General features: G+C 36.5%; 1 protein-coding gene across 9 annotated transcripts in view; it reads left to right on the forward strand.

Moving 5' to 3' along the window:
* CASK (calcium/calmodulin dependent serine protein kinase) overlaps positions 1–21,223 on the forward strand; it is a 234,217-nt gene that overhangs the window by 154,807 nt on the left and 58,187 nt on the right. For 6 of the 9 annotated variants that reach the window (XM_087756254.1, XM_087756258.1, XM_087756253.1 and 3 more), the window contains 2 exons: positions 1,550–1,567; positions 10,301–10,422. In XM_087756254.1, coding sequence (XP_087612380.1) covers positions 1,550–1,567; positions 10,301–10,422 — 140 coding nt within the window. The remainder of the gene's footprint in view (positions 1–1,549; positions 1,568–10,300; positions 10,423–21,223) is intronic. The other 3 variants (XM_087756261.1, XM_087756256.1, XM_087756259.1) reach the window with 1 other exon arrangement.

Consider the following 21,223-nt stretch of genomic DNA (forward strand, 5'->3'; position numbering starts at 1 on the left):
CTTTTGGTTAAAGGACTTTGTAATGCCTGCTTGAATTGCTTGGTTTATAGTGCTCGTATTGTGAAATGTGACCGACAGGTTTCAGAGTAGCTTTTTGCTGCAAACAATTCTAAATTCCTGTAAGGCATTTTATAATGCTGTGTTTCAGTTTAACCACAGAGAAAGTACAGCAGCATATTTTATAGCAGTCTGACTGACCAAATGTGCTTATGTAGCCTAGGCTAACAAATTGCACTGTTTGCAGTACTTCCTGAACATTTATGTGCTTTCTGAGCTCTGTGGTAATGGTGTATACTTTTGCATTGCACAGAAAGCAGGCATGTTAAGTCTACATCAGTGTTTCTAGCTTGTTTTCTCAAACTGCAAGGCACAAATTTCATATGGTATTTTTATAAGTGCATTTTGATGTTTTGTCTCAGGATTGCTATATGTAAATTGATATTTTCATTCTTTTTTATCTTGTTAGACTCTATATTATCATATCAAATGAGAAAATTTTAACAGTATGAGATCCTGATTTTCAAATCTGGAAGTAATGGGAAAAAAGCTAAATCTGGTAGTCTTTCAGAGTGGGATCAAACAGCAAATGTATGGCCAAGTTGTAAGATCAGTGTTTCCAACATACATGGAACTAGCTTCAGTCACAAGTTAGTAAGTGGTTAGTAGTTTCATGGGATTTCGATTCCATGAAATATGGGCAATATAAGCCCGTATCTTAAAAACAATCAGTCTCATCAACATGAGGAAGAAAAAAAAAAATCTGTTGTTAAGCAAATATTACCACTGATTTTTGTATATATTTGCAAAGAGTCTTGTGTAACATTTTTAAGTATAAGTGCTTGGAAAAAAAATTACATTCATCTTATAATTTACTGTTATTAATTCCTTATCTAGTATTACAGGTATAACTGACTATCAGTTTTGAGATCATGAGTTTGAGTGTTTCCAATACTCCATTATTATCTTCACGATTTTTCAGCTATTTAATCTTTGTTCTGGTATGTTTAAATACAAAAACTTCTAAGTATATAGAGTCACTGTTAATAAAAATAAAGTGGTTGTATTTCTAAATGGTTCTAATAATGGTTCTCACTGAAACTTTTGTAAAAGAATTTATTTTAATGTAATATTGCTAAATTCTAGTTAGTAGATGTAAGGATATTGATTTAATATGATGTTACGCTTTGTCTGCAGTATATTGAAATAGTTTGTCTGTTCACCTCTTACGATATTCTTACTTGAAATCATTTTTTGGCCATGAGTTTTTTTTAAAATAGTTTAACCAATGTTGGAAATAGTCTGGTATTACCTAACGCTGCGTACATGTGCTACCTTCCCAATGTCAAGTGTTTGTTTTCCTCCCATCCCAGTCCGCAAGTCCCATTTGCTTCGCACATAGAAACCATATTAAAAAAAGGGAGGGGGTTCTTGTCAGTTTGTTCATACTATTTTGTGCCTAAACTAGTGTGCTAGGTTGCAGCTTTATAAATCGCTTGCTCTGAAATCTTCATACTGTTTGTTGTTTGTCCAAATGCTGCCTTCCTACTAGGACTTCTAGCAGCAGAAAGTAGGTATCCCTTTGTTTTCCTTTAAGGCATATCATTCAGCTATGGTGTATGTCTTTGCATGTTTAAAAATCAGCTTTCTTCTCTTCTCTTTGCTATTTCAAGTTTTAATACTGCCTGTTCAAGAAAAACAGCCCATATGTTTTTGACTCTATCTGTCTATAACTTTGAAAGTACAATTATCCAGAACTAATATTATTTCCAGGGAATTCTGAAGGTTCTAATTTAGAGGCAGTATTAAAATTACCTGTTTTTTTTGTTTTCAATATTTGCAACACAACTGAAATAAAATCTAATTTTCATTAAATTAAAAAAGGATAAAATGGTTTGGTTTTGTGTTTTAGTTCCAAAAGTAATGTTTTCATGGACTAATGGGCTTTTTTCTCCCAACAGGAAACATATACTGTAGTATTAGTCATATATTAATTTCTTGCTATACCCTTGCATGAATTTTCTTGATCATTCTGTGTTGATGTGATATACGATATGTGCATACACCTGATTTAAATAACTATCCGATATGTGTCTCCTTAATGAAGGAATATTATTGACATGTAGGGAGGAGGTTCTGCTGCTAGTTATCTGCACGCTTCATGAGAGACTGAAAGCGCAAGCACTTCTAAAACCTGCAGACTGTGCTAGACAGAGGAGAAGGTGTGAAATGCTAGACCCTTTGATCCAAACCGTAACCATTTCAAAACCAACAAATGCAGATTTTCAAAATACAGCCTATAAAATGTGGGGGGTTTCCTGCAGCATTTTAAGATTTGTAGGCTAACAGTTCTTCTTCCATCCTAGGTCATGGAAGCAAGACATATGTCCATGTCTCCATTTCTGATCAAAGTTATGGATTTTGTTGTTGTTGTTGTTTGGTTCATTCTTTTGACCTTACAGGTTGTGGGGGATATTCCTTGTCCCCCTATTTCCCCATCTCAGAATGCCTGTCCAGTAGTGTGAGAGTGAGAACTCAGTGGATTTTTATATAAAAGTTTTGCAACAGTATTATTTTTGTACAGTCATAGGGGAAAAAAGAAACCTCATACAGAGCCTCTGCCACTGATTTTTGTTTTTTGTTTGTACGTAGAGACTTTCTTCAGCAAACGTACTGACTGATAGGATGTGCTGCCCTCATACTGGTCAGAAGTATATTCCATATATTTTTGCAACGAGGAAGAAAGTATCTAAGGCAGTAATAGTGAAGGGCATTCATTTGTTAAAATAGTTATTTGTTTAGTTGCATGTGAGTGTGCTACTTGTAAGGTGCCCATCTGAACTGAAAAACAATACCTTCTCACTACATATTCCTTTATGACCACACTAGACTACCTTCTATCATATTTGTGGCTACTTTTACAGTGAGAGATAACTGGGAAAAGGAATTGGCAAACTTTGTGTAAAGGTCCCAAGTATGGAGACAGGAGAAACCTGGAGACATGCATACACACAGTGCCCCTGCGCGTGCAAAACAAAACAAAGACTATCTTCAAAATCGAGCATCAGTTACTCCGCTCCCTCTCCCCTCCTTCCCTCTCTCTCCCTCACCCCCTCCTTTTTTGTATTTCCACATATAGTACTGTCCTCCGCATTCTTGCTTGTGTTTGGGGACACTTTGTCTCTTGTTTCCTCTTCCTCCCCTGCCCCTTTCTTTTTTCTTTGTTTAGTCTTTTCCTCTTTAGCCCTGGTTTTCTCTCCTGCACCTATTTCCTTTGGTTTTCTTCTCTTTTACATGCCTGCCTTTCCCTTCTTGTATTCCATAGATGTTCTTACCTTCTTTAATTTAGTTGTAAATCCCAATACCCTTTCATCACACCAACTTCTTTCTGCAGTTTCACTGTAGTCTCCATAAACCTCCATCTCTCTAGTTCTCTCCCTAGACTCTTCCTGATCGTTATATATATTTATATAGTGTGTGTATATATATAATTACTGTCTTAATTGCTTCCTAGTAGCATTCACAGAACTGTGTGTCTGTAAGGGAGCTTATTTGTAAATTTAGAGAGTGTCTACACTTGGCTGTTTGGTTTCTGTTCAAGAAGGAAGAAGTAATTAAACACTATGTAGCTCAAATTTGAGGAGGATAGAGTCCTCACTTGCCTTTCTTTTTAATTACACTGTGTGTATATATGTGAAACATGTATCTCCCACGTTATCTTAAACTATTATAGGCGTGTTGGCTGTCATCTGTCTTTACAGAGATAGTTGCTCTGGAATATAGTGAACAGCAAAGAGCAACAAATTACTGCGTGAGGTTAGAGGCGTCTCAACTCCAGTGATTCTTGCAGATGTAGTTTAAAGTGATGAAGAGCATCTGGTCCTCAGTTGGCTTTCTCTTAATCGAAGAAGTAACATCAGCACAAGTAGTGGAAAGGTCCTGTCTCTGTAAAAGATTCTTTTCTCACCTTTAATGGAAACAGCATATGTTTAGTATTTTCTTTACAGGACCAACAGGAAATAGAGATGTTCTTTCTTAAACATTTTTAACTCCTGTCCACTGCTACTAAGGCAAACTTGGCCTTGTATATAACTTGGGCATAGTATTTTTTTATAATTATGCTGATATTGAGCCTAGACTTTCATGTTTAGCTAAAGTGAACAGTTTTAAATATACATGTGATTGTGGTTTGAAAACCGCAGCTGACAGACACCCCTTCATTTCCACAGCATTTTGATATAGTGCTTAATTACCTAATGTGTTAAACAATTATGCCTTTTAGGGTATCGTAATCAGATGCCAGCAAGACAAAACTACTGGAGGCATGGATTTATACAGTTACCACTAAATAGGTTGTTTAAAGGTATAAGTGTCACTGGAGTCTTAAAGCAGAAGCAAAGAATCTTTGTTTTATTTGTCATACATGAGAAATAAAAATAAAATCCATGAAACTTGAATCTCACATTACAGAGTTGGTAAAAATTATCTCATTGTCACTGCACCAGATGTGCTCTATCAGAATCTCACAGTATTTATAAGATTTTTTTTCTGAAAAAAATGCAGTTTATAATAATTCCCATGCTTGTTTTTTATGAGATTGTATCCAGTGACTTCATTTAGTCATTGTAGTATTTGCTCTCTCTAAAATCTAACAATTTCTGATGGTTTTTCTTCTGTCCTTGCTGTACGTGCTAGCCTCAGACCTCTTCATAAACAAAGTGAAATGTAAATCCTACCTTCTGAAATGCCTGTGCTTTGAAAGCAAGGGTTGTTTTTTAATTTCATTCCAGCAGCTGCACACAAGAAGGCAGCCAAGAGGTGATGTTGAGAGAAATCAGCTTGTGTTGATTGTAGATTGACTGGCATAAGTATTGAATTGTGACACATAGAGAAATTGCAAATATCAGCTAAGCTTTGGTGAGTCATTTAAAAACCACTGTAAAATCTTCAAGGCATAGTTAATTTTATACAGTTCTACAAATCTAAGGGGTTTAGATTTTGTCAGTGTCTCTTTAATAGAAATATGCTATTATTATAATGGTTGCTGTAAGGTCTTCTGCAGAGTCATTTCCTGGAATACTAATTGCAGAAGACTTGCAAAAAGGTCACGGTTTTATAGTTTTGTATTTAAACAAGGTCAGGCTTCCTCTAACAAGTTTTCATTGCTCAGAAGAGCGTTTATGGCTGACCAAGACATTAATGGACATTTGTAATCTTCAATGTTAAAAAAGTAAAACAAAGAATTCTTTTACCCTCTCTCAGAATGTGTTTGTAGTCAGGATATAGTCTTTGTGTTTTGCAGCAAGATCTAAGTCTTCTTACCTGAACACTCTTTAGTCAGATGCTGTCACAGATCCCTGCTGCAGGAAAAGCAGCTGGTGATTCTGTGTACTGCCTGCTGCATAAGAGAAGTCATCGGTTGTACCTGCCTTGTTTGCTGAGCCTCAGAAAAGCAAACTTTTGGGGTGTTTTGTGGTGGAGACATATTACTATTGGAGAATATGTAGACAATTCTTGGAATAGTATTTTAAAGATTTATTCTCTTTTATTCTCTTCTTTCCTCTTCTGGGGAGAAGCAAACAACTCCTACCTAGCTCTAAAGTTCAGTCTCTCTAGCCAAACCACCTGTTGCAGATTAGAATAGCTAGATGCCAGGGTGTAATAACAGCACTCCATTTTACCAAAGCTTTGTCTACTTATAGCTTGATGACCCGGTGTCCATACCACCTTCAGGTTGGTATTAAGGGCACTGTATGAGAACTACAAAGACTAGAGATAGAATTCAGCTGTAAGAGAGAACTATTTCTGAATGGCCATCTCCATAAATGAGGTAACAGAACCTGCAGGAAATACCTATGATAACTTTGACTACGCACTGGTGAAGAAATAATCCCAAGTTATTGCCTTATAAAGCAAACATGTCTGTCTGACAAATACTAGATCTGCCTCGGTGTGCAGAAAGCTACTCAGTTCATCTCCATCTTCTTAGAAGCAATTTGGTATCATCCTTAAGAATTCATTCCACTAACTATAAAAACACTTCATGTACTAGTACTGACTGCAGAAAACTGTCATAAGCATTCTGACTTTTTTTTTTAATATAGTGATAGCCCATACTGTTCAACTTTTCAAAGTTGTCAGCCCCAAGGGAACTGTGAATAGTTGCAGCCATCTTTTCTTAGGTAGTCTTATGGGAATACAAGAAGGAAGGTTGTGTGCAGGGCCCAGAATATCACTGCTTATTTGCACACTGAGAACATATGTGCAATTACAGTAGGATCCACAGTTACCACAGTCTTCTCGCAGAACCATGTTTGGTGCGGATTTTGTTACTATTACTGTGAAGAAGAGTCTTCTACTTGTATCACTGGAATTACAACCTTTCCTGCACAATCGTACATGTATATATTTTTATAGTAACTTAAGGTGCAGGGTTAGATTTATCTCACCTAAGTGGTTGGGGCTACTTGAAAGTTCTGTGGCAGTAAACAGCATTTTCTAACAAAGTTTACTCTAGGGAGTCTTAAAAAACAAACAAAGCCAGTCAAGTTAGTCAACTTTCTTTTTTTCCTGGCTTCCCATTATTTATGTATCATTCTAATTTTTATATTTATAGATTCTGTCTGTAACTGCTACAGACCACGAGAAATCTGAGGTTTTAGATTGTGTGACTGTATAATAACTCATGTAAGTCCTTCCTTTATCATTTGTGCTGAGGCTCAAATGGGTGCATCTGCAATGATGAAAAGAGATTAAATCCTATTTCTAGCGGATACAAGATTTAATTATAAATATTGAGTGCTTTTACACTTTCCCCAAAGGTTAGAAATTTAGCTTAAATATGATAGAATATGAATCTTTTTAGGGACAGGTGTGCTGTAAAGACTGGTTAATTTTATTTTATATAGTATCTTTTATCTGTATTTAAAACTCTTCTGAAAGGTACTCTTAGGCTTTTAACTAGATGTCTGTAACAGAGAGAGTTTAAGTGTTCACAAAAATGCCTGTAGGATTGTGCTATCACTTTTTTATGCAATAACATGCTGTCAGTATATTGCTACTATGCCATTTTCTCATGCAGGTGCACGTTATTTGTAAATGCAGGAAAAGACATGGCAGTAGATACAGCATAAGATTGTAGGTAAAAAACGTAAAGTAGAACTGTGATTTGGAGGGATTAGCAAAGTCACTGTCAGAACTTCTTATCAGATTTGTTAAGGATATTCTTGGAAACTCTCTTTTACAGCCATCTATTCAATGTGAGCAATGGATAGGAGAGAAAAGACCTAATGAACAAAGCTTCATGTTTTGGAATTCCCAGATATTCAAAAGGTTTTTGAGATGCAAATATTAAAAAATAGAACTTATTTCTGTTTGAAAGACCTCAAAGTATTCCACAAAATAAAATTCCCAATGTAAATAATACTGTCAAATAAATAATGTGGTCATCCAGAGCATTCAGTGTTTCACAATAATACGGCGCTGCAGACAACTTTGAACATACTTCTGTTGTGTTTAACCCCAGTCGGCAACTAAGCACCACACAGCCACTCGCTCCCCCCAGTGAGATGGGGGAGAGAATTGGAAAAAACCCCAAAACCCATGGGTTGAGATAAAAACAGTTTAATAGGACAGCAGAGGAAGAGAAAATAATAATAATAATGATAAAAGAATATACAAAGCAAGTGATGCACAATGCAATTGCTCACCACCCACTGACCGATGCCCAGCCCATCCCTGAGCAGCAATCGCTGCCCCCCGGCCAACTCCCCCCAGTTTATATACTGAGCATGATGCCCTACGGTATGGAATAGCCCTTTGGCTGGTCTGGGTCAGCTGTCCTGGCTGTGCGCCCTCCTGGCTTCTTGTGCACCTCCAGCCTCCTCACTGGCAGGGCAGCATGAGAAGCTGAAAAGTCCTTGACTTAGTGTAAGCACTGCTCAGCAACAACTACATCATCAGTGTGTTATCAACATTATTCTCATCCTAAATCCAAACCACAGCACTATGCCAGCTACTAGGAAGAAAATTAACTCTATCCCAGCTGAAACCAGGACAACTTCTCATTGGTTCTGGCTTTGGCTCAAGTTTTAGTGGTTATGAGCAACATTGAGCAGTATTAGAGACTCTTAAGATATCCAAGCCTTTTGAGCTTTCCTTAAAGTAAACACTCCAAATACACAGAAGGGGCTTTGAACCCAGAAAGCAAAGTTTTGCTAGAAAAGAAAATAATTAATTTAAACTCTGAGCATGACAAGAATAGAAATTAAAAGAGAATTCTAACAAATTTCCGTCTGCCAACTGCATCCTGGAAAGTCAAGCACTTTTCTTCAGGCTTGAAGATCTCTAAGTTCGTCAACCTTTAACTGACATACTGAAAATGTTAAAAGAAACTCAGTGCAGTCCATTTTGGGTCCCTAAGTAACGTTTTTCTTCCTTGCCTTTGAGGCTTAGCTGTGATCTCTCCATGCTCTTACCAGAGGATTCCCAGTACCCGTATTTTTTCAGGTTTCCTACTCTGTCTCCCAGCGTGGAAGTTGTGGCACAGGCAGAGGAGTATGGACAGTTCCTTTCAGCCAAGCATGCTTATTCATTATCAAAGATGGAGTGCAGCTGACCCCATGCACAGCAACTGCAATGAGTTAGTTTTCTTTGCTGACCAGCCACGCCTTTCTTAAAGGAACATAACTTAAATTAATACATCAGTTGGAAATAAGTAGTCAGATGCATTTAATGGGAGAGAACTAAGGAAGTCTTATTGCTCCTGAGCCATGCGTTGTGAGTCAGGGGAATACTGTGGTTCTTAACCTTGGTATACAAGGAACTGTGGCGAGAATCCTAGGTTGAGATTTGTACTAAATGTGATGCAAGACTTTCTAAAGTTGTAACTTACTTGTCCTTCTAAGCCATGAGGTCACAAGTCTTGTATAGTAGATTTTGTGTATTTTGTTACGTTTATTCCAGTTTTTCAAGGTTTTCAGAGAAATAAGTGAACTTAACTTCTTTCCTTGTGTCGTTAAGAGGGGCTTGGGTTTTTTGTTTTTTATTACATTCTGAAAATGCAATGGATAACAAAAGGGCTTGAGTTAAGGAAGGCTGATAAGAATTGTTCATACAGTGGAGGATGGAATTTCAAGAAATATAGCATTTTTTTAGATATTATCTACCGTGACAAAAGGACACTGGCAAATGAATAAGTAAACAGAATAAACGTATTAAGGAGAAACTGGTGAAATACAGAATGTATAGAATTCTGTATCCAGAATCAAGAATTTGTTTATGAAAAAGCATTCAGCAGTTCACTGTCAGACACTGGCATTTTTGCAGACTAACACTGGATATGCTACAATCTTTCCAGATGCTTATACTACTGTGGAGAAACTGAAGACGTGAGCTGTGGGTGTTTAGATAAGCCAAAGTTAGCATTCTAGTAATGCACACAAGTGGCAGCCACCACTGATATCTGATTTTTAAAACAAGTTGTTCCACAGGGAAGCAATATAGGCTGGTTTACTATGGATTTGTGTTGTGTTTCTGTATCCTCCTCTGCTGTGAGTTCAACTCTCCTCATGGGCTTCCACCTTCCATAATACTTACTGTTTGTCCTTTTTGTCCGCATATCCCTCACTTCTCTTTTCACCGTTACACCATATAAAAATCATCCCCATCTTCCTATGACCCAAAACAATCCACTGGTCAAAAGGGAGCAAGTGCTATAACTGGGTCTGAGATAACCAGACAAGCAGAACAAACAGAACAAAAACTGGAGCTCATGTTACAGCCTTTTTTATTGCTCTGGAGGACACGGCAGTCAGGTCTTTAGCTCTCTTCCCTCTTCTATCCAGATGCTGATTTTAAAAGAATTTGTGAGAGCGTTTGTTCTTTCAAATTTTTACTGATTTGGAATATGTATTTGAAATTGGCCAGCAGTTCAAAAAGTGAAAAAAGAGAAGGCTGGGGTGAGAATGGTGAGGACAGGCACTTGGGCAGATAATCCAAATAACTTCGTAAGATGTCGTTGGAAACCAGGCTAAAATAGAACAAAGCTAAGCTTAATAAAAACAGGTTTTAACCTCTCTTCAGTTGAACGATTTCTTATGTATAATTACACTATATATGGGCACTGTTGATATATGTAAAGTTTATTCAGTGAGTTTTCCTGTAAAAACTTCAGCTTTTTAAAGTTCCTGTTCCAGTTGTACCAGATGAAGGGAAAGTTTCCTTTTCCAAAGTTCACTTTACCGTGAGTCTTTGCTTTATTGATTTTTATTCTTTCTTTTTTTTCCTGTTTATTGCCCCATAGGAGCAGTCTCACAGGTGCTGGACAGCCTGGAAGAAATTCATGCACTTACAGACTGCAGCGAAAAAGACTTAGATTTTCTTCACAGTGTTTTCCAGGATCAGCATCTTCACACGCTACTAGACGTAAGTTTTCTGTGATAAACAATTTGAATGCGTCTCTGTATCTGTTGTTCATTGGATAATATTTTGGTTTATCCTGAATATATTCTTATTTTTTGTTTCATACCAAAATGAATTTATTTAGGTGTGGGATGTAACAATCAACTAGCACTTTACACAAAAATACATTTTAGGACTATACGTACAGAATGTTTTAGAATTTGTAAGTGGTTAATGACTTGGTTTGAATTAATAGCTTTGCTTTAAAATCATTTATCAGAATAGGCTTTTTTTCTTTTGATAAGGGCTGGATTTTGTCTTTTATTTCAAACATGAATTGTAACTTTATAACTGTACAGATTCATTCCTTTTTCGTTATTTTTAAGTAGTGTAATAATGTAATATAATAGAGCTTAGACCAGTTGTATGGATATTCTTACAAGTATGACATTTTTTGTATGAAACACATAGGTATGCTTGTTTCTGTCCTGTTCTTGAACACAGTATGTAATAGGCTCGGTCATTTAAATCTGTATTATTCTATGGTTCATGAGAGCTATTAATCCATAAGACAGCAGCAGGTATTCCACAAGAAAGTGTGCAAGAATTACAAAGCTGAAAGATACAGGTTAGTGCCTCCTGGCAGGCATAATCAGGATCTGGTTCCCATTTCTTCACAGTCTATCTGTAAGCATAGTTCACTGTATGGCCACACATAGAGATCAACTGTGATATCAGATGGTTCATAGATTTTTTTTTTTTTCTTCCAGAAAACTAAAGCGCTCTATTTTGCAAAAATAATTTTGAAAAGCAAGTAGTCTGGTGTTTGAGAGAAAAATGCTTGCACTCTACTTATCTTTCTGTGCCCTGAGGACTTCCTGTTTTCAAAGTTTCTTGTTATCTTGTCACATGCAGAAATCCTGTTTATATTTCCCAATAGTTTTTTAACCAAGAAGGCCTAACAAGCAAATACATTGTACTTTCTCCAAAACGGAGTGAATTTGGGAAAACATACATATAGTTTTGAGGCAGAAATATTTTCTGAACTTCAACTCTCTGCAAAAACAGGGACCTCCAGCATCACTGCAGGCTTACCTTCCATCCCTCACATTGAGTGCCAAGACCCTCATTGAAGGACAAATTCAAAAGCATATCATGCTGTCATTGATTTCTGTGTCTACACAGTATTGGGGTCTAAAATAAAGGTCAAAAAGAAGCAGAAAAACTTTTCCTGATTTTTTTTTTTTCTGGGATATATGGATACTTCATGATGAAGACAGAGGACTTGCTTTCAGGCAAGACAAACTTTTTCTAAAGCAATCTACACATTCCACTGAGAAAAAAACTCACAATTGAACCAAATCCACGGAGGCATAGGCTATGTCCACATTAGCAACTACTACAACATAACAGTAGGAGATCTGTAGAGCAAAGCAGTTGACACTGAGGACCCAGTGTCAACAATTCTGTATATTTTGAGGGCCTTTAATTTATACTAGCTATGGTGCAGTCCCGTGAACTGAGTAACTACTGGTAGGTGAACAGCATCTTCTGGTTTAGTGTCATTTGAGAGTAAATATGCTCTGGTAACACTGTGGTGTAGGTGGGCATAATCAGAAGATTAATTTCAAAAATACACTCCTGAATCAAACCAAAATGCTCACGTGACCATATAGATGATGAGCATTTTATTACTATACCTGAAATTTAACAGCTTGGATACCTCAGTGAATATCACAAATCTAACAAGATGTCTATGCTTTTTACCCAGTGAAAGACATGCAGGAATAGGAGTCATTCCAGCTAGCTGATCTGCAGGTAGATGATTTTAGTTGTAGAAACTTTAAAGAGTTTCTTAAAAATTGTTGAATGCTTTGGTTCCTATATGCAGCTTTGCAGGGGTATGATCTGAATGTAAACGGTGCCATAGTTCCTTTGGTGTCCAGACTCTTTAAAATGTAGTAGATGATTTGTACACTTCTTACAATTTGTTTAGTGATCCGTGAATAGTGGGCCACCTGGATTCTGTGCATCCTTCAGCCTTAAAAGATTGAAATCCACACAGGCTTCCTTCCAAGAGAGGACCCAGCCGCAGGGTTCTGAACTGGCCTGTATGGGAACATAAGCCTTCTGGTAAAGCTTCCCCACAACGTAGCTGCCTGTATGACTCAAGGAACCAGAGATAGTTAGCTGTTAAGTGACGAGGGCATTGCTCTGGCACAAGATTCTACAGTTCTAATCTTTGTTTTTGGTAAATGTTCATGCATTTTACATTAAACGGCCATTGGATAAAATTATATGAAGCATGCAGGAAAAAGGGATTAGGAGCTCATGACTTTCCTGAATTGCATCTCCAGCAACTCATCTTGCAACTTGCATTAAAATATGCATCTTTTTTTCCCCAGTGTAAGTTCATCTAGCTTGTGTTCCAGCTGCTTAAATTGCTCTGTCTTTTTATATTGCATGCTGTAGTATAGAAAGGTAATCAGATAATATGAATGAGAAATAAAAATCTGGACAGGAAGAGAATAACATGAGTGTAATAATAAGAACTGAAACACTTGTGTCACTCATGCGAGAAGGTTTTTAGGTATTTATTAATCATTATTATGTTGTCATATAACTCTTGGGCTTTGGTAAACCAGATGGCCTTAGTTTAAGTATTTTGCTATATGCCTGGTCTACCAGACATTAACTCACATTTCTGCAATGCTTTTGCTTTTTTCTGTTCTTTACAGTACCAGTCTGGTTCATAGCACTTCACTAATCATCTAATATTTCTGTAATGATCTGCTGTAACCTTTTAAACAAGAAAAAACTGAAATGAATTCATACCATTTTGCCATTCTTTTATTTAAAAGTCATGGTCATTCTTTTAGACAGAAAGGGATACATTTAGATGCGCACTATACTAACATATTTGTGAGAACAAAACACTATCAAAAAGCATTTTTGTTTTATTATGCTATGTGGAAGGGGGATGATAGAATCTTCCTGAAGATACTTTGATTAGAATAATACAAAATAAAATTCTAAAAGATTGCAATGTCATGATATACATATTTGAAAGACTGAAGCAAGTTACAGACAGTATTATTTAAAAGGGCAGCTTTTTCATTTCAGTAACTTGAATGTGGGAGATTGATTTCTGTTTATGCATTGATACTATTCCAGTTTCTCTCAAAACTCTGAAAAAATCATCCGTTGTACTTGGATGAAGTTCTGTCAGGGAAACTGTTTATTCCTCTCAGGGTATTTGGGGTTAATGAGGCCACCAGAACAAGTCACCTATAAAGCATTATATTCCACTAAGTAGGAATTTTATAATCTGTTGTGAAGTTGTGGCTGTCACTTTGCATTAAAACTACTGTTCCTCTTCCTTGGCCTTTTTCCACAGTTAAATTTGTTCTCATGTTCCTACTCTTTCTCAAGAGTTATCCTTATTTTTAGATTAGGCACATGATGATAGTTGACTCCTGCTGCTGAAATACCTTCTTTTGCTTCTGAACTAACTCTTTCTGAAAGCAAAAAAAAGAAAGAACAATCTTTGTGTTAAGCATGCGAGTTACCCACGTGTCATTTTTTTCAGGTAATGTAGATCACAAAATAGAAGCCTTCTGTCTCAGTAATTCATTAACTTAGGTGTTTTGCAGACAGACACCTCCCATCAATTGTTTTTAATTGATTCACTTATGTATGTCTGTTTAAATAGCTATCTTAAGACTCTTCCACTTTACTTGGGTGTCAAAGCTGTTCAAAACAACGGGGAGAAAGGTGCTAACTACTTACAAAGTAATTTATATTCACTCTGGGCCAAATCCTGCAATACACCAGCATATCCTGATGTGGCCTTACTGAATAGTTTCATTGTGTGATTTTTTTTTTTTTCTTAATTTTACAGAATCCCTCTATTGTGTTGAGTGGTTTTTTCCTATACAAAAGTTACACAATTAATTATTAAAAACTTAATTTTGTTTACTGGGGATAGTAAAGAAAAGGGCCTTCCAGAAACAACCATTTAGAAATATTTATCGCCTAAAAAAAAGTTACTGTTTAATAAATGAACTTTCTTGTAAAGTAAAAGAGTAACTTTGGGTTGGACAGTTGTTGTTTTTTTTTTTTTTTCTCGCTTCTGTTAGAAATTTGATGATCAAAATTTTGGTGAATGCTGTAGGGCATTCCTCTGTGTGACTTAGAACTGTCTGAGTTTATGCCTATATAAAGCTTTTTAGATTGTTTCATTCGGGTATCCAATTTAGATAATAAAGAATGTAATAAAGTTAAGTAAAGGATATAAATAACTATGGAAAAAGAGAGGTAAATTTAAGTAGTGAAGCAGCTTTTTATTACCACTGACAGATTTTTAGAAGCCTTATCAAATGCTTTGATTAAGATTTTTTTTTTATTGACTTTCATGAAAGAGGTCCTGGCAGTCATTGCTGTCTTGTGTCAGCAGTACTGATAAAGAAGTTGGAAATAAATGTGAAGAGGTTACTAATTTTGGAGGCATTGGCGTTTGCTATTTTCTGTATCATGACAAAAGATTTTAATGATTATTTGTTTTGAAAAGTATACTGGGCTTCAAGGCTGTGCCTAATGGGGAAGATATTTACACATTGTGTTTCATCTCTATCAGTGCATCAAAGGAAGCAAAGTTTGCTAAAAAGTAAAACCAGAAGCTGCTATTTTATGCAGTCGCCTACACTGAAGGAGACAAGAGAAATCTTTCTTCTGTTGAGTCAAGTAGTTTGGTCACCTCTCCAGGGACGCTTTCTTGTGGGTGATTCTGAATGCAGATGTCGTTCGATTTTCAAGTGGGATTTTCGCTCAGCAGGAGAACAATATCAGCTTTTGTGTGACTGGGGCCTCTCTATGCTACTGGCTTTGTCTGCGTCTGTGTCCTGAGACAGTTCTCTAGGCTGATATCTTTAGGCTGTTAATTTAAGAAGTGTGTTACGTTATTTTCATAGATGAAATCGTTAAGGTAAGTGTTGTTATTTCCGCAAGTATATCTGCAATAGAAGCATTATGAACTTTGAAGAAAGTTTATTTTACCTTTTGCTGGCATAACACATTACACACGGTTTTAACTAAATGAGATTAAATAAATTTTGGAGTAGCTTTATGTATCATATCTATATGTGTAGCCTCTTCTTCCCTTTAGAGTTTAATTTATATTCATAGTGGATGTATTTAAGGCATACTGATTTTTCAAGAGAATCTTGCTTTTATGTCTGTTACCCTTTGCTGCTAATGGTAATGTTTCAAAGGAACATGCATCCGTGCACACTTCAGAGTTCCCTTAGTGTTTCTTTTGAACTCAGTCATCCAAACAGATTTGGTCCTGAAGTCCAGACTTTTAAGGAAACGTATTTTCTCTTTCGCTGGAAAGAATGTTGTTGGGACCTCAGTTTAACCTCTTACATGGTTGGCTAAAGCTTTCTACTGTATTTGTTTTGGTGTATTCTGTTTACCCTCTCAGTGTTGGACATTGGCGCCGTAAATTTCAACATCTTTTGTAAACGTATCAGTTATTCAGCAGTGTCCAGCCATGGCTGATACTATAGTTTTCTATTGGAAAATGTTTCAAATACTTCATACATTTATCCCCAATTTGCTCTTTTCTGAGCAAAGTGTATTAATTTAACAATCCTATGATATCCTTTGGAAAAAAACAAAGCAAGAGACATTGAGACATTTTGATTTCTGTTTTCAGGACGCTTTAATTTCCTTCTTCCTTTCTTTTCACTTAAATCATGAATAGACTGGTGGAGTCTATCATGTGATATAGAAAAGAAAATAAAACCAGCATCTATGTATAAAAAGTTTAAATATTTTCATGAATCATCTAATTTTTCTATGTTTTGATTTGAAGAAGAATGGCTTTCTATGCGAATCACATAGGGTGGTTCAGGTTTTTTGGATCAACATTAGTCCTTACCCTCTTGACTACTGATTATGTTAAAACTAGTAAGTGGAATATGTTTCGCTAAAACATGAGTGCATTTCTTTTCCAAAAACAGATCAGAAGGCATATGTGTGCTAGACATCTTGCTAAACTCCCTTAGAACGTTATGCTTATATGACATAATCCTCTCTCATTTTTAAAACACCTTGTTTTCCTATTTTTAATTATCCTTTAATTGATACGTTTGTAAGACAAAAACAAATGGAAAATATTTGTTAAAAAAAAGAAGAAACTATGTTGGCAGGAAAGCACCTTGCTATTTGGGGAACCAAATCTGGCTTTTATCCCAGTCCAGCAGAGGCAGCATGTTCAGCCCCAGAGAGTGGGAGGGACTGTCTCTCACACTGCAATGGAAACTCCTTTCCCAAGTAGTGTAGAAGAACCTTGACCAAGCCTTAGGGAGAACTGTTTCACGAATTCCTTCAGCAGGTGGGCTGGATCATCATCACTGGTGCAGTATGCTTTTTCTGTAAAAGGTAACTTCTCTGGAAGGCCATATCTGAAAGAACACTAAAAGTAGAGGCTATTCTAGAATTTCTTCTGCATTATTATCATTCTCTAAAATACCTTCCATTTTCAACTTCTTTCGTATCTTTGCATTTCATTTTCTGTGTTCCTGGCATATGTAGGTCACTGTGCTAGTCAGCATCATCTCATTGTTTTCTTGTTCTTCCTGTTTCTCTTACAAATTTATATAGAGAATTTGTCTTATATTTAGTCTTCTGAGCAGAAATCATTTTTGGTCCATGTTTTTATAATACCTTATATAACACCGATATATGACTAGGTCTCTTAAACACAAGACTAATACAAACAAGAGCTGACAGTTACTTTTATATTGATTAAGCTTCATTTCTGAGAAATTTATGTATCCACCACTTTCCAGCAATGCAAAATTCTGGGTTAGATTGCATGACACTGTGCTAGTTGCTTTGTTGTACTTAACCTGTTTTCTTTCTAACTAATATTCTGTCATTTCTGAGTATTTAAAAGCATAGTACTGATGTGGTGAATCATCAAGTGAAATTCAGATTAATAAAGTATGTACTTTAAATGAGAATTGTACTATTTGCCCATTCCTCTTGACCTAATGTAATCTTCCCTGTGTCAATGGTGTGTCATTGTGAGTGTCTTTGCAAGTGTGTGTGTGTGTGTGCACCAACATATCTTATTCCAAAAGTATAAATCCATACTTTTTTTTTTAGTATGTAGAATTAAAAATTCCCTTGATTACAGTGTATTTTTATGTTACTGGGCCCTGATCTTTCAAAGAACACCAGGATTGTATTCCTGGCACTTGTAGAACATTTAATTAACTTCACTGATATTGTTTTGAGGTAAAGAGGATCATTTTCATACTTGACTTACTACATTTTCTTTACTTCTTTCTATGTTGAGTGTAGTTCACGTTAGTTTCAGTTCCTTTTTAACCATAAGGACTACCTGCTGCATTTTTTTTTCCTTGTAAAACTTCAGATTCTCAGATTTATTATTTCTCCAGGAGCCTGGGACTTACTCTGAGAAATGACAAAAATAAAGAAATGCTACAGTACCTGGGATACAGCCCACAAATCTTGAATGACATTTCTGCTTTGTTGGCGCTGGGAGCTTTCTTCAGAATGATATTTCAGTCTACACTTAGTTTACATTAAAATACCCGAAGGCAGTATAGTAGCAGCCCAGTAAGCTATGCTTCTGTCTTTGAAGTCTCAGGCCTCACTGCCTCCTACTTCCAGTTATTCAAGTAGTTGGCTGGTACATGTTGGCTGCTCTTTGTACTAATGAGCTCATTGCTGTATATTTTTATTCTCAGTATATCATTACTAAAAATTTACATGGATAGGGAGAAACAAAAATGGTTGTAACTCCAACATTAGCACCTTCTGGTGCAAGACATGCTCAATGTCACAAAGCAGGTGAGAAGCTGTTTTCTTTGCCAACCCTCTATAATCATTGTGGGTTTAACTAGTTTTATATGGATTCTGTATCCCCCTGGAATGAGGTTCGTGGTCATTAGCATCCTTTTCTTCAAGATGGTGATCTAACCCTGAAGAGTTAATTCAACTGACAGAATTGGGAATTAAGCCTGTTTAGGCTTAACCTGGGTCTATAGTTCCTGCTACAAGTCATTAGTCCATATTGGAAGGGTGGGGGCAAGATGGGGGCAAAGGTTATTCTGTGGGGTGTATCAAGGTGTTGTTCATGTAACATAACTCTTTTTATAGCTCTTCCTGTGTTGAGGGATTGGTTTTCCATGGTTCCTATAGAATCATAGAATCACTTAGGTTGGAAAAGACCTTTAAGATCATCAAGTCCAGCCATTAACCTAGCACTGCCAACTCCACCACTAAACCATGTCCCTAAGCACCGCATCCACACATCTTTTAAATACCTCCAGGGATGGGGACTCAACCACTTCCCTGGGCAGCCTGTTCCAGTGCCTGACTACCCTTTCAGTGAAGACATTTTTCCTAATATCCAACCTAAACCTCCCCTGGCGCAACTTGAGGCCGTTTCCTCTCATCCTGTCGCTTGTTACTTGGGAGAAGAGACCGACCCCCACCTCGCTACAACCTCCTTTCAGGTAGTTGTAGAGAGTGATAAGGTCTCCCCTCAGCCTCCTCTTCTCCAGGCTAAACCACCCCAGTTCCCTCAGCCGCTCCTCATAAGACTTGTGCTCCAGACTCTTCACCAGCTTCATTTTCCTTCTCTGGACATGCTCCAGCACCTCAGTGTCTTTTATGCTTACTTTTATCTGATCAGCTGCTTGGTGTCATCTTTAAAAGGTGGTTTGCATTGTTTTTGTTAAGATCAGCTTCAGTTAGATACCTGATGCAGCAAAAAAAAAAGTTACTATGTTATTGAAATAATGGGATTTTTGTGTCCTTGAAATGACAAATATGTTAAAGTACCTTGTGAAATAATGATCTAAGCCCATGTATTTCACAACAGTACTGCTGGTTCATTCCAGAATGAGAGTGGGTTTTTTTTATTGGGACCATTGAATTTTGTTGTGTTGATTTTTCTGACTGCTATGCTTGTTTTCTTGTTACTGCTGTGTGCAAAGCCGTACCTTTATCTCATCCTAGTTTTTCTTTCATCTTTCCAAAAGAAGTTAAGACATTCGCAATGTGAACAGAGAAACATGTGGTTTATGGTACAGAAATGAAGTTGAGACCCAAAAAAAAAAATGGCTGGAGAGACTTGTGGCAGAGTTCCTGAAGAAGAAAAAGTTTAGATGGCGTCCTGAAGATGTCTTGTAGTGTATAGTGTAGGACCAAAGGGTACCCTTGGATATCTGCAGTCAGCTCATGGCAGCAGAAATTGAAGAGTTCCCACCTCCTTTGAGGAGGCAAGAAAACATCTGAGTCTACTTAAATCTAAATAATTTTTGTTTTGTCACGATGGTGTTAAATTGTAGCGTATATTTATTTAATATTATTCAATCCCAGGCTTTGCTTACCATACTTTCCAATTTGAGAGAACATATGTTTACCTACATGTATCACATATGATACAGACTTTTGCGAAATTGCAACCTCTTCCTCTTCGGCAAGCTATGTGCATGTACTGTCTGGCATATCTTTCGACATCTGCTATCACTTGTTGAGAACTGCAGCTTCTACAGTCAATAGATTTTTTTTTTTTTTTTATGATGAGTGTTAATATGGGGTTTTCTTAAAATATGAGACAAATTTTTAGGGTAGAGTCCTAATTTATAGTGGAATATAATGCTGTCAGATGCTAGAATCTGGACTGATAATACATGAATGAGGCATTTAGGGGCACCTGAAATTGAACAGGAGGAAATAATGTCTTGTGTGATTTTGAGGAGTAGCATAACTGTGTATTATCAATACTTCTGTGACACAATTAAAAAAAAAAAAAAAAAAAAAAAAAAGACTTCTTGGTCAATATGAAGCAAATTAAGAGGCACAATTTAAAAGGACAGTCGTGGAAAAAAACCAACACACCCCCTGCCGTTTATTTTGTAAGAATATAGTCCTTTCCTCAGCTCTTTTAGCTCTGAAGTGTGAAGGCTTTGAATTTACAGAGTAAGTGCATAGCACATGGTAGTTTCTGCTAAAAAGGAGTGTGTTCTACAATAGAGCTAAAATCTTTTCATAGCTCATGTGTGCTGAAGGTAAAAAGTTAACCCCTTGCAAAGAAGTAGAACATACAAGTCAGGTATTACTGAACATCTTGACACTTGACCTTGTGGTCTGAACCAGTATAAACGTAAGTGTGTCTTTGCATTTGCTTTTAACCAATTTTAACAGTTTAAAAAATAAAATTAGTAGATCAAAGATTGATTTAGAACAAACTGTGAAAATATTTGATGTTCTATGAAGGCTGTAAAAAGCAATGTGCTATGTAATACAGGTAAGGAGAAACATTTCCTTTATCGTTTTAAAAGCTAAAATTGCTGCTTGTCCAAACTAGCAGTATAACTACAGTTATAAAATGGTTACACCCACATATGTAAGCACAGTGGATTTAGTGTATGGTGCTGCACAGATTTGTATAGTCTTATTTTCAGATTGAACTTTGTGTGATTTCCCCACAGTTCATGACTGCCTGTAATTTCACTACAAAACTGTAACCTGTTGAGAGAATTTAAAGTTGGATACTTTTTCACTGTTTTAAGTTTTGATCAAAAGAGAGATACAACAGATATCCCAACATTTAGCTACATAACAGAATGGATAACCTTTTCAGTGCTCTGTACCTTAACCTTCTACTTCCCCTGGTGTTTCCAAGCATACAAACTATGTCAATGAAAGATTTAGATGATAAAATATTGAGTGGTAACGTATATAATGACACTTGGCATCTTTGCCTATTGCCAACACTGGC

The sequence above is a fragment of the Nipponia nippon genome, unplaced genomic scaffold, assembly GCF_047370975.1.
Source record: "Nipponia nippon isolate SJK-2023a ecotype South Korea unplaced genomic scaffold, ASM4737097v1 scaffold_2, whole genome shotgun sequence".
NCBI lineage: Eukaryota > Metazoa > Chordata > Aves > Pelecaniformes > Threskiornithidae > Nipponia > Nipponia nippon.